Source organism: Culex quinquefasciatus, chromosome 3, assembly GCF_015732765.1.
Source record: "Culex quinquefasciatus strain JHB chromosome 3, VPISU_Cqui_1.0_pri_paternal, whole genome shotgun sequence".
NCBI classification, from domain to species: Eukaryota; Metazoa; Arthropoda; class Insecta; order Diptera; family Culicidae; genus Culex; species Culex quinquefasciatus.
The window spans coordinates 51,031,906-51,053,243 of NC_051863.1; the positions used below are offsets into that span (position 1 = coordinate 51,031,906).

A 21,338-nucleotide genomic window follows, 5' to 3' on the forward strand; every position below is an offset into this window, starting at 1 on the left:
CTGGGACCCTAGTACCATAAGTGAGACCCTTTTTTTGGGGGTCATCAAAAATCATCAAATTTTAGCTCTATAGGTTCCAATGGTCAAAAGTTACGATAACTTTGCCGAGCTTCCGTGGCCGTGAGGTTACGGGTTTCGCCTTGTAAGCGGAAGGTGATGGGTTCGAATCCTGTCTGGCTCGGCAAAGTCAGATCCCTTAAAAGAGTAAATATGCTCACTGGGAATACTGACCGGTAGGGGATGGGTTTCGACTTGCGGCGTGCTGGGTTTCCAATCCAGAGGTCGTGAGTTCGATTCTCGTACCGGGATGATGAAGTTTAAAAAAAAAAAAAAAAAAAAAAAAAAAAACTTTTATGATGTTCTTGGCTCATAGAGACCCGAAGACCATGTTCGGATTATTACAAGGATGTTTGATATAAAATTCCATTCAAAAAGCGTTTTTGAGAATTGCAAAAAATACTTTTTGCAATTCCTTCGTGAAACTACTTACTTTTCCTGTCATTCTTGAACGACGAAATAGCCTACTTTTCTGTACCAAAAATAACAGAATCGAATAGCAACACTTTTCAAAATAAATGCTGAAAAGTTCTACTTTACAGCACTGAAATGGGTGCTGAAAAGTCCTACTTTTTAGCACTTGTTTCGAAAAGTAACACTTTTCAACATTTTTTTGATTTAAACGATTTATTGACAAAATACATGAAAATTTTACTTGAAATTTCACTCAATGGGTGTTTTTCGGAATTGCTAAAAATGTTGTATGGAACTCGTTGCAAAACTTGATTTTTTCAGCACTCGTCGTATTTACCCAACTCGGTGAACCTCGTTGGATAAATGTACGACTCTTGCTGAAAAAATCCTCTTTTTGCAACTTGTTGCATAAACTACTATTATGCAGCTCGTTAACCTTGTTGTACAAATGTACGACTCATGTCCAAAAATCAAGTTCTTTTTGCATAACACAATTCGTTTGTGAATGTCGATTTGTTTTTGAATGTCTGAATTTATTTTCAATTATTTCCAGAACCTTTTGTCCATTCCATGGTATGGCGAGCTAAAGTCAACAACGGAAAACTGATAAGGAAATCAGTGTGATGGGTTAAGCAACAGAATAAGTGAACTTGAAAAAAAAAACCGAGAGTGATAAACTGAGTGCTGGTACCAAGTTATTGGTTTTGGTATGTAGTATTGGAAAATCAGTGGACTTTTGTGCGTCTAGGCAACGATTACGGCATCTATACAACGATTAAAGTAAAAGAAGTTTTTGAACCGTTAAGTTATAAGTACGGTATGCTGATCGGAAGGAACGCGGTCAAGAAATGTTGCGTGTTCTTTTCGTGACCCCCCCAAGAAAAGTTGACAGTTCGGTATGAGTGCGATTGACGGTGTGCGCGCTTGAGGTTCTTTCGAGGAAAAAATAAAAAGATTAAAAATATTCAAAACTTAAAATTAAATAGATTTAAATTGTTTATTAAAAAATTTCACAACAATTATAAACAAAATTAAGAAATCAATAAATAAAAGCAAATTTAGAAATTCTTTAATTCTTAAACAAGAAAAACAGAAATTAAAAAAATATTTAATTATGAAATAAGGAAATTAAAAAAACTATGTAATTATGAAATAAGAAAATTAAAAATAAAGGAAATTAGGAAACAAGGGAATTAGGAAATTTGGAAATAATGATATTAGCAAATTAGTAAAATAAAGAAAATAAGAAAATTAGGAAATTATGAAACAAGGAAATTAAGAAATCAGAAAATTAATATGTAAGGAAATTAGGATGTAAGGAAGTTAGGAAGTTAGGAAATTAGGAAATGAGGAAATTAGGAAGTTAGGAAATTAGAAAAATTTGGAAATTAGGAAATAAGGAAATTTTTAAAATTAGAAAACTAGGAAATTAGGAAGTTAGGAAATTAAATTAGGATATAAGGAAATGAGGAAGTTAGGGAATTGGGAAATTAGGATATCAGGAAACAAGGAAATTAGGAAGTTAGGAAATTAGGAAGTTAGGAAATTAGGAAGCTAGGAAATTAGGAAGTTAGGAAATTAGGAAATTAGGAAGTTAGGAAACTAAGAATTTAGGAGTTTAGGAAGTTAGGAAGTTAGGAAGTTAAGAAATTATGAAATTAATATGTTAGAAAATTAGGAAGCTAGGAAATTAGGAAATTATGAAATAAGGAAAAAAGGAAATTCAGAAATTAGAAAATCGTGAAATTAGGAAAATAATATGTTAGGAAATTAGGAAGTTAGGAAATTAGAATATTAGGAAGTTATGAAATTAGGAAACTAGGAAATTAGGAGTTTAGGAAGTTAGGAAGTTAAGAAATCAGGAAATTTGGAAGTGTGGAAATTAGGAAATAAGGAAATTAGGATATTCGTAAACTATGAAATTAGGAAGTTAGGAAATTTGGAAATTATAAAATAAGGCTGGTACAAATGTTAAATTTTTTTTTCTCTGGAATTCTTAAATTCTTAAATTCTTAAATTCTTAAATTCTTAAATTCTTAAATTCTTAAATTCTTAAATTATTAAATCCTTAAATTCTTAAATTCTTAAATTCTTAAATTCTTAAATTCTTAAATTCTTAAATTCTTAAATTCTTAAATTCTTAAATTCTTAAATTCTTAAATTCTTAAATTCTTAAATTCTTAAATTCTTAAATTCTTAAATTCTTAAATTCTTAAATTCTTAAATTCTTAAATTATTAAATTCTTAAATTCTTAAATTCTTAAATTCTTAAATTCTTAAATTCTTAAATTCTTAAATTTTAAATTCTTAAATTCTTAAATTTTAAATTCTTAAATTCTTAAATTCTTAAATTCTTAAATTCTTAAATTCTTAAATTCTTAAATTTTAAATTCTTAAATTCTTAAATTCTTAAATTCTTAAATTCTTAAATTCTTAAATTCTTAAATTCTTAAATTCTTAAATTCTTAAATTCTTAAATTCTTAAATTCTTAAATTCTTAAATTCTTAAATTCTTAAATTCTTAAATTCTTAAATTCTTAAATTCTTAAATTCTTAAATTCTTAAATTCTTAAATTCTTAAATTCTTAAATTCTTAAATTCTTAAATTCTTAAATTCTTAAATTCTTAAATTCTTAAATTCTTAAATTCTTAAATTCTTAAATTCTTAAATTCTTAAATTCTTAAATTCTTAAATTCTTAAATTCTTAAATTCTTAAATTCTTAAATTCTTAAATTCTTAAATTATTAAATTCTTAAATTCTTAAATTCTTAATTTTTTTAAATTTCTTAATTTTTTTAAATTTCTTAATTTTTTTAAATTTCTTAATTTTTTTAATTTTTTTTATTCTTAAATTTTCATTCTAGATTTTTTAATTTTGGAAGTTTTGATTGTTATAATTTCGAGGTTTTCGTAAATTTGTATAATTTCTATATTTCCGATTTTTAAAACTTTTGGAATTTCGACTTGTACATTCGTTTCGAATTTTAACATTTTTGATCTATGGAATTTATTAAAAAGTTAAAAATTAAAATTATTATTCAATTCTGCATATTTTTAATTTTGATTTTCCAAATTTCAGATCTTTGTTGAAATTTTCTTTATTATTTAAAAAAAATGTTATTTGAAATTTCTGAAATGTTTGTTTTTTTCACATTTTTGAATTTGTTGTTTGGTTGGATTTCAAAATTTCAGATTATTATTGTATTTTCAGTAAGAACATAGATATTTGTATGATTATTGTCAAGTTTAATTTCACTCTGATTTACTTCATTTTGGTCCCGCGAGTGTGGATAAATCGGACAGTGCAGGGGACTCATAATCCAGAGGTAGCTGGTTGGTACTAGCAGTAAATTGTTGGTGACACGATGGCCGACATCTATAAAGACAACTTCTTATTTTACTCCATTTCGACCGAAAAACTAAATCGGTCCTTTTAGTTTCAATATTCTGCTTTTTGAGATTCGGCGGGAATTTGAAATATTATTATCTCCAATACAAAATTATTAAAACGTTTGTAATTATCAGTCGCATTCAAAAAGAAAAATTACAATTCTGTAGACACCGAGCCAGGGAAATACACTAGATAGAAATAAAACAAATCACGGGCGGCTAATAAACATATTTATTGCCGCCACCACTCGCGTGCCCGACCGCGTTACACTCTGGCCTAGAATCCAAGTCCAACCACCTCACCACTCATCTGCGACGTCAACCATAGTTGATCCGTCAGCCAGTGTTGACCGGGGTAAGATTCCTACAAATTCTTTGATTTTTTCATCAAAACATATTTCAAACAAGCACCGCGCGAAGAAACGTCAAACGCAATATTTCCGTTTCTGTTACTTTTCAGCTGCGTACCGCTTAAGAAAAATCTTTTCGTGACCCTTTCCTTGACCGTTTCTTGGGCGTTTTTTTGTATGGAGTTTTGCGTTCCTTCCCATCTGCGTATCAGCACAGACAACAGACGTAGCGGCTAGAACAAAATAATTTGAAAATCGTGTGTAAAAACATGGCTGCCGCATCCTGCTAATCTACTAGCGCCATCTGTTAGCCTATTGCCACTCTCTAAAGCAGCCATGATGGTTTTCTGAGAAGGTGTGCTTGAAAATGCATCACCCAGAAATATTTATAAAATATATTATTTCAATTTTGCAAAAAAAAAATAAATAAATAGGTAAAGATTACGATTTTATGCCATAGTCAATCTACTTTTATTATTAATTAACACGATTTACGAGCACATGGAAGTTTTTTTTTCATTTAATCATCGATATTAAAAAATAGTCTAGTCTGATGCTTTTTTAAACACAGCAACCAAGGCCGCGCTTGAGGCTGTCAAATTCTTGCTGGTTATGTTTATAAACAAAACCAACAGAGGGGAGCGAAAAGGAGGAGGAGACCCGGTGGAAATCGGGAGGATGGACAAGCGTTTCTTGGAGGATAAAAGATCCGGAACCAGAAACGAAACAATCCGGAACTGTCGAAGAAGGAAAAATAGCGAGGTATGACACGATAAAGTCTGGAAGTCATTGGCGCCGTCAGCAAGAGCTACTATCACGGCCAACCCCGTAAACGTTTTGGCCCCAAACGACCGCATTCCGAAGATTATCTCCGGAACCGACAAACCAGCTACCACGATCACTTCAACCCTCACCTCCAAGACACCAACCTCTTCAACGCCCTCGAAACCCACCCCACCTTCAAGTGCCGCCACTTCCAGCGAACCCTCGTCGCCATACCAAAGGCCTAAATTTTGAATGTTCTCCCCGGCGCGTCAGATTCCCCCACCGGATTTCCAGTGCAAGCGATCCTCAAACACCCCCACCCCCCTCCCATTCCCATCCTCTTCCATGAGTGGCACCAGGCGGGGGGAGTGTGGCAACTTCCGTTGCGTTGATGATGACACCGGGCCACCGTATTTTCCGAGGGGATCTTGATTGGAACGTCCGTCGTTTGCACACCTCCTCTATAACGACGCCATACTCCAATCGGCAATCCGTCGGGGCTAAAACCGGTTCAGAAACCAGGTTGGCCACTTTGGTTGCCTCACATTTGTCAAGCAGCTGCAAGCGCGAGAGATTTAGCTGAAATCGGCTGAAATCAACTTTTCATCCAGAACAAACGATTACAAACGTTGACAACCAACAAAATGGAAAATGACAGTAGGCGGAAAGCGATATTTTGACAGCGGGCAATGTGTCAGGGCAAAGCGACTGCAGCGCCACAAACGGATTGCCACAACTAAAAAAACTGTAGCAATGATTTACACAAGGGAAGAATCGAGCCCAAACGTCTGTTGTCTGTGGTATCAGCCTTACATGGTTTGAGTTCAAATTCTGTAAAAGAAACTTTGCAAAATTCGGGAAGTGTTTATTCTGTGGCATTTGATTCACATTACAAGTTTGCAATGAATGCCACTCTGTTTACCATAGCCAAAGCGTCAAAAAGTTCTTTCATTTTTGCGGCGCAAAGCTTTCGTGCGGACATCCTGATGTGAATCACTCAGCTTTGATTAGTCATATGAAGAGACACACCCTAACTGCAACGCAATGCAAACGGTGTCATCAAAGCTGCCAAAGTTGTACTGGAAAGCTGGAACGTCTGAATGCAGTCTTGCAAAACACACCGATGTCGCTTCTGGATGCAGTTGTGAAGTTATCAAAGGTAAGTTTATCTCAATCCTTCTCACCACCCATGATGTGGCTAATTTTCAGCAGTTTTATTTTGACAAAGAACTTTGTCCTGTCTACGGTGTCAATCCAAAATTTCAGAAGCTGCCGCGCGTTACCATCACATGCCTTCGGCGTCACATTCCAGGTACTTGAATCTTACGTCCCAAGCAGAGATGATGTCTGCCACGCAACAGTTTTCTGTTGCTCAACAAGCTCCTTAGGTCTGGTAAACTTTCTCGACGTACAAAGTGCACCATGTACACACTACGGGCACGACAATGCTCGAAAAGAATCTGTAAGCGTTTGGAGCATAAATGCATATAAGTTAGTAAGCAAAACTTTATATTTTTTGGCAAACACTTTTTCATAGTCTACATTTGGCACTTAAACGTGAAATATTTTAAACTAATCCTAATAAACAAAAAAAAAAAAGCAATAATACTGATAACGATTTTTTGCACAGCTAAAACAGCATCAAAATTTAGGAGTAGAACGTGAGCACGGACGTCTGGTTGCCGCGCACCAACAGGAACGGTGGCATATCCTTCGTGAGCATTTCCAGCCAAGACATGTACAACGGAGCGGAAACGGTTCCCTGGAAGAAGCAGGCAATCGCCGCGATTAGTGAATTTTTGTATTTTTATATCTATATGAAGAACTCACCAGCCTCGGCATCGGCATCGACATCACGATCAGGTTCGCCCCGTTCGAGTGTTCCAGCAGCATTTCGCGCAGCCGCAACTGACGGCTCGTCTTCTCCTGCAGCGCCACCCGCTCGTGCTCGCCAATCGGTATCTGGGTGCCGTCACTTTCGGTAAAGTGCTGCAGCAGCCGCTGGTGCATTTCTACGGTTTCCTGACGCGGCGCATTCGTTACGCCCTGCAGCATCGTCAGCGAGGAGTAGTCGATGCGTAGCTTGGTGAGGAGGTTCGCCATGCTGAAGCAGGGGTGAAGAAATGGTAAATGATTCTCGATTGGGACAGTTCAGGAGGTACTCACTTTCGCTCTTCCACCTCCAACTCCATCTGGCGGTTGGTGAGGGCAAACACGCGGATCTTGCACTGGGACCACTTGGACCGGAGCGAGATGATGTGCGGAACGAGCATCGTGAGACCGCCGTCGTCGTACAGCCACCAGACGTCGATGGTGCCCTTGGATTGCTTCTTCTGGAACACGCTGAGCCGGTCCAGGATCTCCTTCGGGACGCTCGAGCCCCCTCGCGTCGAGTAGACGATGCTGTTCCGTTGGGCCTCGAGCGTACGCCGGTTCGGCAAGGGAGCTGTAAATGGGAATATCTTGAGTACCAGAAGTTACTGTAGACGCCGCTACCTTGCTGCGGAATGGTGAGCGTGTTGTCGTTGCTGCCGTTCGCCGAGTCCAGGTTGAGGTTCGAGTCGACGTGCATGAGCTTGCGCGGTGGGCGCAGTCCGTCGGTGAGGACGGTCGAGATGGTTTGGAAGTTGGAGTTGCTACCGACGGCAGCTGGCATTCCGGCAGGTTCCGCTACGATCTCGGTGGTAAGGTGGGAAAAGTCCAACCCGTTCGGTAGTCGCAAGATCGCCAGAGACATCCGGCAATCGAAGGAATCGCTGTGGGAAAAGACTCGATTAGTTGGTTATTGTTGGACGCAATATAACAGAACTCACTGCAGGACGTTGTAGTACGTGAGCAGATCCTTCACCGGGCAGGTCATCCAATCGGCCTTGTAGCCCATCAGGACAATGTTGGGCGAGAGCTTGCCCACGCCCGAGGTTTGGATCAACGCGTGAACGCCCTCCTCGATGGACATTCCGTCGATGGGTTGGTAGAAGCCGCGAATCTTGCGAATCTCCAGGAACTTGGTGCACTCGGAGTTGAGTTGCTTGCGCTTGCGATGTGAGAGACGTTCTTTGATGATGTCGCCAACGATCATCAGCGAGTGGTTCTTGGTGATGAGGTTAGCAAGGTCGATGAGAGGTGGTCGATTCATCGGGTTACCCGCAAGCACAAGAATCGACGGGTGGTAGTTCTTGACGTGATCGCCAATGTTTTGCAGCTTGAGCGTAGAGGAGAGGGCGCTTTTGTAGATTTGCTCTTGGGTAGATGAACCCCAGTTGACGTCCGGATTACGATAGACGACCACCAGATAAAGCACAAAGATGATCGTAACCGTCACGATCGTAAACATGTAGTTCAGCTGGAACATGATCACGATGCACATGATCGAACCGAGCAAGCTGATCCACGGATGGTAGAACCGAAACGTAGGTCGCCAGCCGAGAGGCTTCACCGTAGCCGCATGGAACGTGCAGAAATTGATCAGCGCGTACGAAGCCAAGTAAAAGTTGGAGATCAGAGGAGCAATAGCGTTGATGTCCGCGATCAGCACGAACAGTACGGACACGATGAGTACCAGCACGTAACCACGGTATGGCTCTCCGTGCTTGCCGTAACCCTTGGAGAAGAAAATCAGTCCCGGGTAGATGCGATCGATACCCAGCGCCTGGATGATCCTCGGAACCGAGAGGAGATTGGTCAGAGCGGTACTAAGCGTCGCCGCGAAGCATCCCGCGTAGATAATAGCCGACGACAGCGACATCAGCTGCATCACCGTGTAGTCGTTGTGCAGTCCGTATGCGCAGTTCTGAAAAGTTTTAAGTTCGCTTGAATACCTTCCCAATAACTCACACCCCACCTCAGTTACTCACACTTTCCGCCGTGCACGTCACGAACGTCCCGTTGACGAGGTCGGTAATGTTGCCGGAAGCGTCCCGCAGGGCAGCTCCACCAGCGAAAAACACAAACGTCACGTACGAGATCGCCGAGATGAGCAGCGCCAGCAGGGTGCCCTTCGGAATGGCACTGGCGGGATCCTTCAGGTCGCCGCAGATATTCGCGCCAGCCTGGACGCCCGTCACACTCGGAAAGAATATCGCAAAGACGCTGAAGAAAGACTGCTGGGAGTTTTCGCTGAACCGGTAGTCCGGCTTCATGTTCGCTTGAAAGACCGCCGACGAGAATCCCATGAACCCTTGCGCCACCGATGCGTCCGAACCTGGTCCGACCACAACTCCGATCAGGAAGTTGAAAATGGCGATCACAATGGCGACGATCAGAAAGTTCTGCGCCTTTGCCTCCCACTCCATGCCGACGGCGCAGATGATCACCATCACGACGATCGCGATCGAACCCACGATCCGCACGTCGTTTACTCCTCCGTCGACGATTTTAGTGTCGTAGGATTCTGAAAAAAAAGAACTCGTCAAATATCCCACCATCCAAAAACCACCAATATCAACCGTACTCAGCAAATCGTTCAGCGAGCTGCAGAACCCGATCGTGTTGAGCGCGGCCTGGACGCAGTTGGCAAAGGCAAACACCACCCCAACCGACGCGCCAAATTCCGGTCCCAGCGAGCGCGAAATGAGATAGTAAATGCCACCGCCCTTGACCTGCCCGTTGGTGCAGATGGCCGACAGCGAGAGGGCCGTAATGACGCACACCAGGTACGAGATGCCAATGATGATCAGCGACTCGACGATCCCAGCTTGTGAGACGACCCAGCTGAGCCGCAGAAAGAGCATCACGCCCCAGATGTTGAGCAGGCACGGGATCAGCACGCCCTCGATCCATCCCAGCTTGATGCCATGGCCGTGGGCGTCCGGTTTTTCCTCCTCCTCTTGCTTTTCCTGGGAAAACGGGAAATAGTTTGAAAAATGTGTTGATATAATATGTGTTGTTGTTAAAACATTTGTGCCCAGTTCAAATAATCATCTCTGCGGTACACTTCAAGAAGTGGGGCTGGAAGTATATGCATCGTTATGCAATGGCGTACTGCACGAATAAAAACTGTTCTGGTAATGTAATGCATTAAGGCAAATCTCTTACCTACGCTTTTATTTTCCAGACGGGTACCAAACTAGCTTTTGCGAGCTATATTCTTAGCAAATCTGTACGGCCAAATCTTGTTATTTTTCAAGATTCTTTAGAAAACTGCTCGACATGGTCAATTTTTCAGAACAAGGTTTTCATACACATAAACAACTTTCCGAAATCTGGGACCGATTGGTTGAGCAATAGCTTTGTGACCCACTGTATTCTAATTTTAAATTGAAATTTTGTTTGAGCAAATTCAGTTTATTTTGTCTAACCCTTAAAAAACTAAGTTGGTTTTTGCCAGTTACCGTCTCTGATGTCGAAGAGGGGTATTCTGTGTCAGTTGGCGGAGAATGATCCAGCTTACTTGGCAATGGTTCAATTTGTCTGTGATAAAAATAAACAAAAAAAGCACTGTGCTTCTAATACTCAATTCATTTTTTTTTTCAATTGGATAAAACTTTTTGAGGACCAAAGAATACATTTGGCATCTTTGATTCGGCTAACTAGTATCGATACAATTTTTTGTAGTTGTCCATACAAAAATAGTATGTGGATTTTACAAAAAACTGTATATTGTTAGGAATTTTCTGATCAACTTGGTGTAATTTTGTTAAGCCTGAGTATGAAATTTTGATTTTATTCTCCGTAAAGCGGTATACGCACTTCGGAAGGAATCGGTCAAGAAAAATTTCAAATGGGCAACAGCGGCAGAGCAAGCAAGCCAGAGAGGGTGAAGAAAAGCCCCAAGAAATCGCTATCTCTCTTTTGTTCTGCTGTTCGTAAAGCTGTTTCTTTACCCCTTTCCTTCCGATCAGCGTACCATCCTTAAGATAGGAAAAAGTTGAAAAACGCATTGTTTTTTTAATTTCAATTCTTAGCGATTTTAACACTGCCTGCAAAAAATTTGATTGTAGATAATTTACTTAACAAATTTGATTGTTTAAAATCTAAAAATTACTTATTTTTACCTGAATTTAATAATCTGATGGCTATTAACGGTGTTTTTATCGCAAAAAAACTCGATTTAATATCACCAGAGGTAAAATAGAGCCTTTCTTACAAAATGATGAAACTCCGACAAATATATTGGTGCAATTAATTTTTCAGAAACAAAATGATACCACCCAGTGAGAATTTGACCTGAAGCTTCAAATATTTTTAGGCTAAACCTTAAATGCATTTTTTTTTTAATTTCAGAGGTACATTATGGGTCGCAAGATATTTAAAATTAATTAAGAAAAACATATTGGATTGACATCATTAGAAAAAAAAATTGTTGATCTACTATGAGAAGCCAGAAAGAACACTTTCACGCGCAAGCGTGAATGAGCTGGCGTTTATGCTTCGACTTGACGACTTGTCGATCTTTCGAGCGAGAACAAGCCGGGACTTCGAATCTGATGTTCAATATATGATTCTGTATAAAACCAAAAATTTAATGGGGAAAAATAGGGTAAAAATAAGACGAAAAAAACTAATATGGAAATACATTTTGGAAAAGCTTCAAATTTTGAGTCCAAGCAGTTTATGGCGCACGTTTTCCAATGGATTTTTGTTTGAAACTGAATTCTTTTAATTTGATAGTTTTCTGTAAAATTGTCAAAAAAATACCTCTAAAAATGGTTTTGACCACATTTATTGGTCGAAAATTGTAAATCGAAAAATAAAAAAGTTCGTCTCCGACCCCATGGCTACAAATCTGAAATATAAAAATTGTGGGTTTTACGAGCGGTTTTCCAATGATGGAAGACTCAAATTTTTAAGAGCGGGTACAGACATCGCTCAGGTATTTCAGAAAAAGAGCTATCAAAAATCAGACTTTGAGTTCCGGATTTCGGGCCAAAATTCAATCGAAAGAGCGTATTTAAACCTTCAATTTAGTAATAGGAATTTTTGTGGGACGATTCCTCGCCACGCACGAATTTTTTAAGATTTCTGAGAAAAGTGTTTTTTTCAAAAGCAAACCTTAAACCTTTCTTTTGTAAGAAAGGCAAAAAGGAACGCATAAATTGATTGCAATCAGCAGTAAGGTTCGTTGCCACCGAGTGGAGTTCCTGCGTAAAACATTACAATGTGTTTGACTTGCGATAAGCAGTATAGGATAAGATGTCTGGCAAGCTGCTATGAATGAGTCTAAAGTTTATTATCTGAACCAGCCGTAATTGAATAAAGTAGAGCGCCACTTGACTGTTATTTATGGCAATCTGAAGTGGGAAAGTGATTTTTTTGAACATAATTTCTTCCGCATTTAATTTCAACTGACAACTTGACACAACTCAACAACACACAAGAAATAGTAGCAAACAAGTTGAACAGCAGTTATCTTAACTATTTATTACCATTTCTGAAAGCCACACCACCCTTTTCCTAAATCTCAAGTTTTGATACAAAAGATTTCTACGAAACCTAGCCAGTATCTGAAAACAGTTGTAAGGTAAATCGTAATCTCTATACAAGCTCGAAAGAAACAAAATGGTAACATGCTATCTCGAAATACAAAATTTAAATGAAAAAAGTTTAAAATGGGTTTCAAATTTGTTCGATCAAAATGGACTATAGTTAACCCTCTACAACCTAATCCCGCCGCTAGACGGGCTTCGATCTAAAAAAATTACCAACCGATTTTTGATCTTTTAAAAGCATTGGAAATGCAATGTTTAAAAAAATTTAATTTCAAGACTGGCTGTGTTTTCACTAACATTTCCTTTATTTTTTGAGTAATAAGAAGTATGTAGTAATTTTTACAGTGCCCCAGACTATGCCTCTATGCATTTTTTACAATTAAATGATACTTGTGCCATTCCAGAGCAGAAAATATGAAACAGAAGCAAAAAATTGACAAAGTGGCTTTAAAACATGAAAAAATAGAAAGGCAAAATGCCTATCATTACATAAGGTGGTAGAATAGGCCAAAAATTATCATAAACATAGATAAACTGAACAAGATAAATGCAAATTTACTAAAAATAAAACAAGAAAAACATAAAACAAGAGAAGTAAAGTTTTTTGTAGAACAAAAGTTGCTAAAAACTACCTCATGAACAAGGGAAAAATAAAAATATAGGAAAAAAAAACTTGGGCAGTTGAGGGTTAATCGCAAAATGTCAACTTGTCGATCATTTTTTTTTGCACATAAAAATAAAAATAAAGTTATCCTATTACTTACCGGCTTTCTGTCGAGGTCTCCATGTAGCTCTCCAATCGATGGCCGTTTCAGGCCACGTTTTGATGTTCGGTAGTATTCCAATCGTGGCAGAGGTTCTCTAAAAACGGTTGGAATAAATGAAGAATAATTAAAAAAAAATCACACGCAACTTTCAATCACTTTCAAACCTAGTTACATTACACACTAGTTTGCCAAAATCCAATATCACCGCATGTTTAAAACTCCCGGTTCGTGTCATTTTCGCATTAACAAAGAAACAAGTCACTAATAGCTAACGGAAATTAACCGTCAATTGTGTGCACTCATTGAACACCCTTTACTGAATGAACTGAATTGTGTGGATCCCACAGTAATTATATTTCCACCCTTTCGTTCCAAGCATTAGAAAAGGGCTTTCTCGCGGAATAGCAAAAATCAAGTCAAGTGCTTCCTTCCGTGCGCCCTGATGGGAGTTTAGTACTGGACGGCTTCATTCAATCCAATTCTAAGCTCTTACGCTCTTACTCTTATCACGAGCGGTTGTAAATTAGCTATTGCTCGGTGATAAAATGCATCCCGGATTCGGGAGTTTTTGAGCCTTGGCCTCGGATATTATTGCATCCAAAATTGGACCATGATTACTAGGCATGATTTAATCTGGGTAGTCTGTATTTATTTTAAGCTAATCTGCAAAGTTGAATTTTGCTTCACCAAGGGCAGTTTTTTCTTGACTTCTTGTCAGGAGGTTTTTTGATAACTTGAAACAAAGACGTGATTAGAGTGGGGCAAGACGATCATATGGGGAAAGAGGAACAATCGCTCGTACGGCCGTAAATTTTTACAATTTTGACATTTCCAGTATGAGGAATTGTTGCTAGCAATTAGTTGATTCTACTACCACATAACCACCAAAACGACATAAACGCCACGGGACATAAGATTGAATGAAGTTTTTTTTAAAACCATTGTTTTCTTATAACATTTGGAAAGCACAAAATAAGGCTAAGGATTTGTTTTTGTGTTATTTATATCTAAATGATTTTTTTCTAGATAAATAGTGCCCCTACCAATGATTTGCACCCATTTTAAAGTATGATTATGATATGATGATATGATATAAGATTTTTAGTATGCAAAAAAATACGAATTACTGAAACAACTCAGCTTGGTGGGTAACGAATACATAAGGTTGCATCAATACTGATAAAAAAAATTCAAAAAAAATCTATCCCAGAATATTATGATATGATATGGTATTTATATTTTACCTTCTGAATAATGCTAGTTTTTCGAGAAAAAAACGTTGGAATTAAAAATTAAATATTATTCTCTCCTCTAAAAACGAAAGAAAGGTTTCAAATACATTATAATCTTATGTTTCTAACTGAAAACTATTCAATTGTTAGCAAATAAATATTATTTTTCAAGCTAACCCCACCTAGATGTAGAATGTGCTTAAAATCAATTTTTTAAACTCGTTTTGACAAAGTCATAGTCAAGACCTGAAATAAGATGATAATCAAAATATCCGACTGATTTTTCACGTTTTTATGGGTTTTACCGAGCATTTTTTAGCTAGGTACACTTGCCCCACTTTTCCCTATCTTCTATATATATAAAAAAATTCGACGGTTTTGTTCGAATGCGAATCAGTTCAATACGAAACGTCGTGTTTTTTGTTGCTTTAGGTTCGTATAAGTCCAAGGAAGGTTCTTATGCCAAAAAGTTACATTCTTGGCCACTAATTTTGAAAATGCTTAAAACGTAAAAACTTTCAAAAATGGAACTCGGATATCGTTTTTCCGGAGAACTTCACTTGAAAGTCTTAATATTTACTACTGCTTCAATATTTTTAACTTTCTATTATTGATAAAGCGGTTCAATAATAATTGTGTAAACCCTCATATTTTTAAGCACTCTTCAACGAGTTTTCAAACAATATATTTCTGTCAAGAATTTGAAATGAAATTTTGCTCAGAAAAAAAAAACTTATCGTTGTGTGTGACGAAACAGCCATATCAACTCGATTTTAGGACCCAATTGCTATATGTGAAAAACTGATTTTGATGGGTTGCTCTGATGATTTTGGGATTTTGGCTCAAAGAAGTCGTAGATTACGGAATGAAATGCCTGCGTCTTGAACGAAGTTGCTTGGATTGGCGAGCACAACAAGTTCCTATAATTAAAAAAGAATCTCAAAATATAAGTTAGATTTTTTGAAACGCCAGCACAATTATTTTCAACCAAGCCAAAAGTTTATAAGTAATAACTTTTTAGAAGGGTTCCAACACTGCTTCTATAATAAGAGATGTTTCGATAGAAAGGATATTAGATAAAAACTTTTTTTTATCCCTTCGGTAGAACGTGCGTTTCTTACAAGTGCCCTTACAAAGTGTGTAGAATATTCAAATACGCGACTGCCGATAGCTGGAATCGATTGCATCTATCAAAATATTAATGTAATAGCGGAATAAAATGGAACCTTTCATGTTTGATTCAAACCGTTTGAATATCGTAAAAATAAACTAAAATGTGCTTTAAATATAAACTTTTCAAATCAGTTACCTCTACTTGCGATTGAGGCTGATTTAAGTTGTCAAAATTTCACAAAATATATTGCTTGTTTGCGGGGTTCATGGCCCAATAAAGCTTATCAGAACCGTCGCATGGATTGGACCAAACCGGTTAGTTTCCGGATTCGACCCGCTGGCCGCACTTGGGTCCCCCCTGTTATAAATTTGGTAGCTGTGTACTTCAACCTGCTGATGTTGGTCGAAGTGTGCTATCATTTTTGATAACAACGCTGGACTAAAATGGTTTTTTGTTGCAATAGCTGGCAATCGAAAGCTGCGAATGGTTTTTTGAATATATTTTTTTTACAATCATTATTATTTTTCGCACCGCGCACTGGACTCACAATCCAGAGGTCGCCGGTTCGAATCCCGCGGCGGGCGCTCTAAAATTCTTTGTGTATATATGGGTATTCGGCGCCGTCGCTCCGTGCCATACTTTCATACACTTAGGAGCGGCGAAGTCCTTGTAGTGTAGATAAAAGGAAGACACTAGTGGTTGGAACTAGCAATGGTGGCCGACAGCTATAAAGTCAACTTCGTTTTTTTATTATTTTTGAACTCAATCAAGCCTCTAAAACTAAATACTTGCTTTTCTAGATGAAATAAAAAAAACATTATCATTTAAAAGACACAACAATTTTGATTTGCGAAAACGTTGTTAAATGAATTAAATTAAGTGTACTACAGATAATCACCCGCCTTAAAAAATGACTCACCTCGTCAGATGATTGTAGCTGTACCGCCGCCCGTTGTCATCAGAACCCACCGAGGAGACGGTATAGCTGTCGATGTCCACCGTGGAACCGCCATCCGTCCCACTGATGGTGAAAGTAGCCGACGGTTGCAGCGTTGAGCTGTTGTTGTTAGTGTTGCTGATGTTGGCATTGTTGCTTCTGCCGCCGGTGAAGGTGCCCAGAATGCGATTGCTGATGCGAGTTATCGAGAAACGATCGACTTTCATCGTGGGACCTGCACCGTATTAGATATAGATCATGATGAGCATTACTACGCAGTTTATCTCGCGTCGACGGGGAACGATGAAGTAATCGGGTGTGGAAGATTTTCTTCGATATCGAGTACAAGATAAGACAACCACTTTGGGTAGAGTGGGTCGAAGCTCGTATATACTGCGTAATTTTAGCATTGTATTGTATTGTTCTGTGATACATAATTTTTTTTAACGTGAGTCAATGAGGTATTTCTTTCTTTAGATTGGAATTTGTATTGAATCTTAAGTGTTTTTTTCTTCTAACTTTTTAGTTGTAATAAATGTATTACCTGCGGAAGTTTGAACATTGATGTAAAACATAGTTTAAGGGAACCCCAAAACTTTATTGTGACACGATTATTCGCTTAGAAACTGAATTAAGTAGAATCAAAATGATTCTTCAAAATTCAAATAGTTAAAAATAAGTAAGACTGTAAATAGGATTTTAAAGTTGAGTAATTCTATACGTTTTCACAAATACACTTTACTTTATGTTTTTTTTTATTTGCATGAGACTTTATCCACAGGGAATATGTCAAAAGAAGCCATTGGCTGGTCATGAGAATGGACCGTAAACTGGGGTTACTTTTTTTTTTCATTTTTGAAAATTTTGAGTATCAAAATTAGTGGCCTGATAAAATTTCTATCAAGGTCACCCCGGGCTATCAAAGTCACCCCAGTTTACGGGATATGTGAATATTCAAAAATCTGTATCTTGGAAAGGAATTTTGTGATCGATTTAGTGTCTTCGGCAAAGTTGTTGGCTTTGATGAGGACTGTCCAGAAAAAATGTTTTATTTTTTTAACACAATAGATGATTTCTCAAAAATCCCAAAAGGGAATTTAAAAAGGCATCTTTAGCACCAGAGTTTAGGGTAGTGCGAAAAAAATATGATTTTGCAATAAATAACCAAATGTGGTCATAGAAAAACTTGAAGTACATTTTGGCAAAAATTAAATTTGCAATCGAAAATTACTTTTTTTCATTTTTAAAGCTATTCATGTTAAACTGTTCGATTTATTTCAGTTTAAAGGACTGCACTTCTGCAAAAGAACAATTTTTATTTATAAGTCTTTGTTAATCGGTAAATTCCTTAAATTAAAAAAAAAATATTTTGGGAACTTAACTTTGAGTAATAAAAAGTGACTTGCATTCTCATGGACAAAATTTCATTCAATAAAAAAAAATGGAATTAAAATTTGCAAAATTCTAGAAAATTACTGTTTCTATTGATCCTTGCACTGTAACTTGGATTTGGTCCGCACTTTTCTCTCGCACTTTTGACAACAAAATTTCCAAAAACTAGGCAACCAGTCGTTGTTTATTTACATTTCCAGTCGCAGTTTCCACCAAACTGGACATTCGCACTTTAAAATTGCGATTGACAGGTAAGCAACATCGGCTCGCTTTGATCATTTTTTGAGAAAATTAAAATTTCCCAAGCCAGTTGACAAGTCGCAATAATGCGATCGATAGCAATAATTTAGTGCGAAGTCCAAGTTAGTGAGAATTGCGCAATACTACTGCTGTTTTCATAAATGTTGGTACCGTATTCGGATTCAGCGACCAACAGATTCTGGAGAAACTATACAGTGGCCTTTTCAACATACTATTTTATCTGATTGAAATCTGCAGTTTAAACAAAATCACAGGGTTTCTATTTCTTTCCTATTGTAAATTTTTATGTCCGTTTGGGCTAAAAAAATACAAAGTTAAAGTTGCAATTATCTGTAATAACGTCATTTTGGGGGAATCGGAATACATGGGGTGAATTGGAACAGCAGTTTTGGCAATTTTTAAGCCTAATATTTTGGTAATTTTGGGTGATTTCGGTTAGACCAGATTCAGAGCAACACAGTGTGTGCATTCATTTCCTAATTTGAAGCTTTCAAGTGCTTTTAAACGTGCTGCCCCTATTCAGACTGTAGTCCCGATTCGCACTAGTTGACAGTAACATATTTTTTTTAAAATAAGAATCAAGGTAAAACCACTTAGTTGAGCTTTAAGTCTGGCAGCCGAATTTGAAATGATGAAAAATGCAATAAATAAATTATTTTTTTTTCGATTCGAGATATCCTGTGGGGATAACAAGAACTAATAAAAATTGTTAAAATATCATGAAAACGTTACATATTATAACCAAAGCACACAAAAATATGTTGATTCAGCTAACATCCAAAATTGAAAAAAATGCCTTACAGTTGACCATAAACCCAACTAATTTAACTTTTCTGTAGTGTACACTCAATTAGTCCAAAAATTGTTCTCAGAAGAGAATTCATCAAAACAATGATTTCAATATAAAAAAAAGTTTTTGGGAAATCTCCAGCAAAATTTTTTATTAGTTTTTTTTCCTTAATTCTAATCACTTTGCGTGCTTCCCTGAATTATCTATATACAGCAATTCCCCACGAAAACAGCAGGGAAAAAAACAAAAGTGCTCGGATCGGGCTTAAAACTTTTCTGGGGGTTCCCTGGCCGAAATAATTAGACCCGTATTTTTTTGTTTGGCCATTAGGGTGACCTACGCCGTGTTAGGGTGGTCTGAAAAATTGTCATTTTCGTCGATTTTCGCAAAAACCACTTTTTTCAAAAAATCATAACTCCTCGCCTTTCAACCGATTTCAATTGTCATATACGCAAATGAAAGGTGATAAGTTGGCCTATCAAAGAAAAATAATAAGAAGTTTAAAAAATCTAGCCTAACATATGAAAAGGTCGAATGAAACTTTAAAATGCCGTTTTGACGGTGTCTGGACCAAAAAGCCTATGTCTGGAAATATTTTTATCGGATTTCCCGGACATTTTTACATAACATACTAAAAAATGGGAGGAGTTCATTAACAGGATTCCGAGATATGATTTTTTGAAAATAAAATCCGTGTTTTTCGACGCGCCGCGCGCAAAAACACGAAAATGACAAAATCGGCAAAAAATCTACTTTTTCTACTAAAACTGCGATAACTTAAAAATTTCAGCGATGACCTATACATGTCTGGGTACCAAATTTTTTGTAATTGAAGACGTAACGAAATTTCTTCTAGATTAACAGCTCGAAATGATGGTTTTCTTTTACCCATTCAAAAAAATATATATGATGATCAAGCCCCCATTGAGCAAAACGTTACACTGAAATAAAAAAAAAGTACCAAATTCCTAAATTCCAGGAATTTTGCCACTTTTCCTTATTTAGTAAAAGGGTTTTTTGGAATACTTAATAAGGAAAGGAGGCAAAATTCCTAGAATTTAGGAATTTGGTACTTTTTTTTTATTTCAGTGTACGTTTGGGGAAAACTAAAAAAATGTCGAAGTTTCAATTGATCTGTTTCAAGATATTTCGATAATCATCGTATTTTGTTTTGTTCAAACCAGTGAAAGTCGTTCGTAAGAAAATACATAAAAAATTGCTCAGAAAATACTGGTCTTACTATTCGGCCGATCAACCGCTAACCAAATTTAATCCAAGTTTCATGATTTAGATTTTACTGATTTGACCTATAATGTTTTCCTTAATTATGCTGATCACTTTATTTTTTTCCGTTCAAGCACTATCGGTCACAAGGATTTTAGTGGAATATTTTGTTCGCTTATATATTTATTTATCACCAGTCGTAATTATTCCCACACTAACACTTACACTAATCACAACTAAACGTTTGTCCAAGTTTTCCTCGACGCAGGTTCGCCCACCTGACGATGAGACACTGGCCTTAGTAAAACACCGAAAGTCGCGTTCCAAATTAAGCTTGTACGCATCACTTCAGAAGCCTGTTTTAAACACCGAGATAAGGGTTCGTTTCTGGAACCAGCGTAGAAGTCACCCACCACCACCAAGCGCAAACACGACTATTCTGTCTCTTTTGGAAATTGCTGAGGACTGCCCGACGGAGTCCACCCTCGCGACTGTCGCGACGCGATCAACTGTGAAAAGTACCATTAGTTGCCTCCCCATTATATATAGGTTCTAGCCTAGCAAAGGGGGTGTAAATTAGCCGCCCACAATGGGCGCGCGCGGTTAGTCGGTACACTACGCAGGGGTTGATGGGGTGAAAATCTGTACAAGGTTTAGTATATTTTCTGTTCTTTAAAGATTGTTGTGGCTTTATTTATTTTTCGACTTAATTTTTTGACTTCATTTAACTGTTTTTTACAAATAAATGCTTTAAATATTAGAAAAATCTCATTCATTTCAATTTGTCAATTTCTCTCAAAGAAATGGCAAAGACAAACATAACTCATCCATTGTTATATAGAACAAACCGTTTTCCAATTGGTTTTCGATCTATTAACAAAAAAAAATTTAAAATATTTTGATCATCTTCAGGTCATCCGATTGCTCTCAACTGAAGATCAATTAAATTTCGTTTTGTTTTAGAGAAAAATACAAAGTAGTCTTGGAGGTTACGAAGGCCCTATAACTGTCATATTATTTTGTTCAAATATCATTCTGTTCTATTTTGAATACCTATTTTTCAAAATCAATTATTAACCTTCTAGAATTAATTTTATTAATTTTGCTGATAACTTTTCAGGGATGATAGTCTGATTCTAAAGCAAGGAATGCAAGCGTGCGAAAAAACCTTGCCTTGCCGTGTTAGGGTGGTCCGAAAAAATGTCAAAAATCACATT

At 37.3% G+C, this 21,338-nt stretch overlaps 1 protein-coding gene across 1 annotated transcript; it reads right to left on the bottom strand.

Moving 5' to 3' along the window:
• Positions 1-6,499: 6,499 nt before the first annotated feature.
• Positions 6,500-20,626, bottom strand: LOC6039804 (bumetanide-sensitive sodium-(potassium)-chloride cotransporter). The gene is made up of 10 exons (XM_038263584.1): positions 20,347-20,626; positions 16,437-16,689; positions 13,169-13,265; positions 9,428-9,812; positions 8,832-9,367; positions 7,791-8,767; positions 7,474-7,733; positions 7,144-7,423; positions 6,808-7,081; positions 6,500-6,739 (listed from the first exon to the last, which is right to left on the bottom strand). The coding sequence occupies exons 2-10, from the start codon at positions 16,679-16,681 to the stop codon at positions 6,626-6,628; spliced, it is 3,168 nt and encodes a 1,055-aa protein (XP_038119512.1). The 5' UTR covers positions 16,682-16,689; positions 20,347-20,626; the 3' UTR covers positions 6,500-6,625.
• Positions 20,627-21,338: the final 712 nt, after the last annotated feature.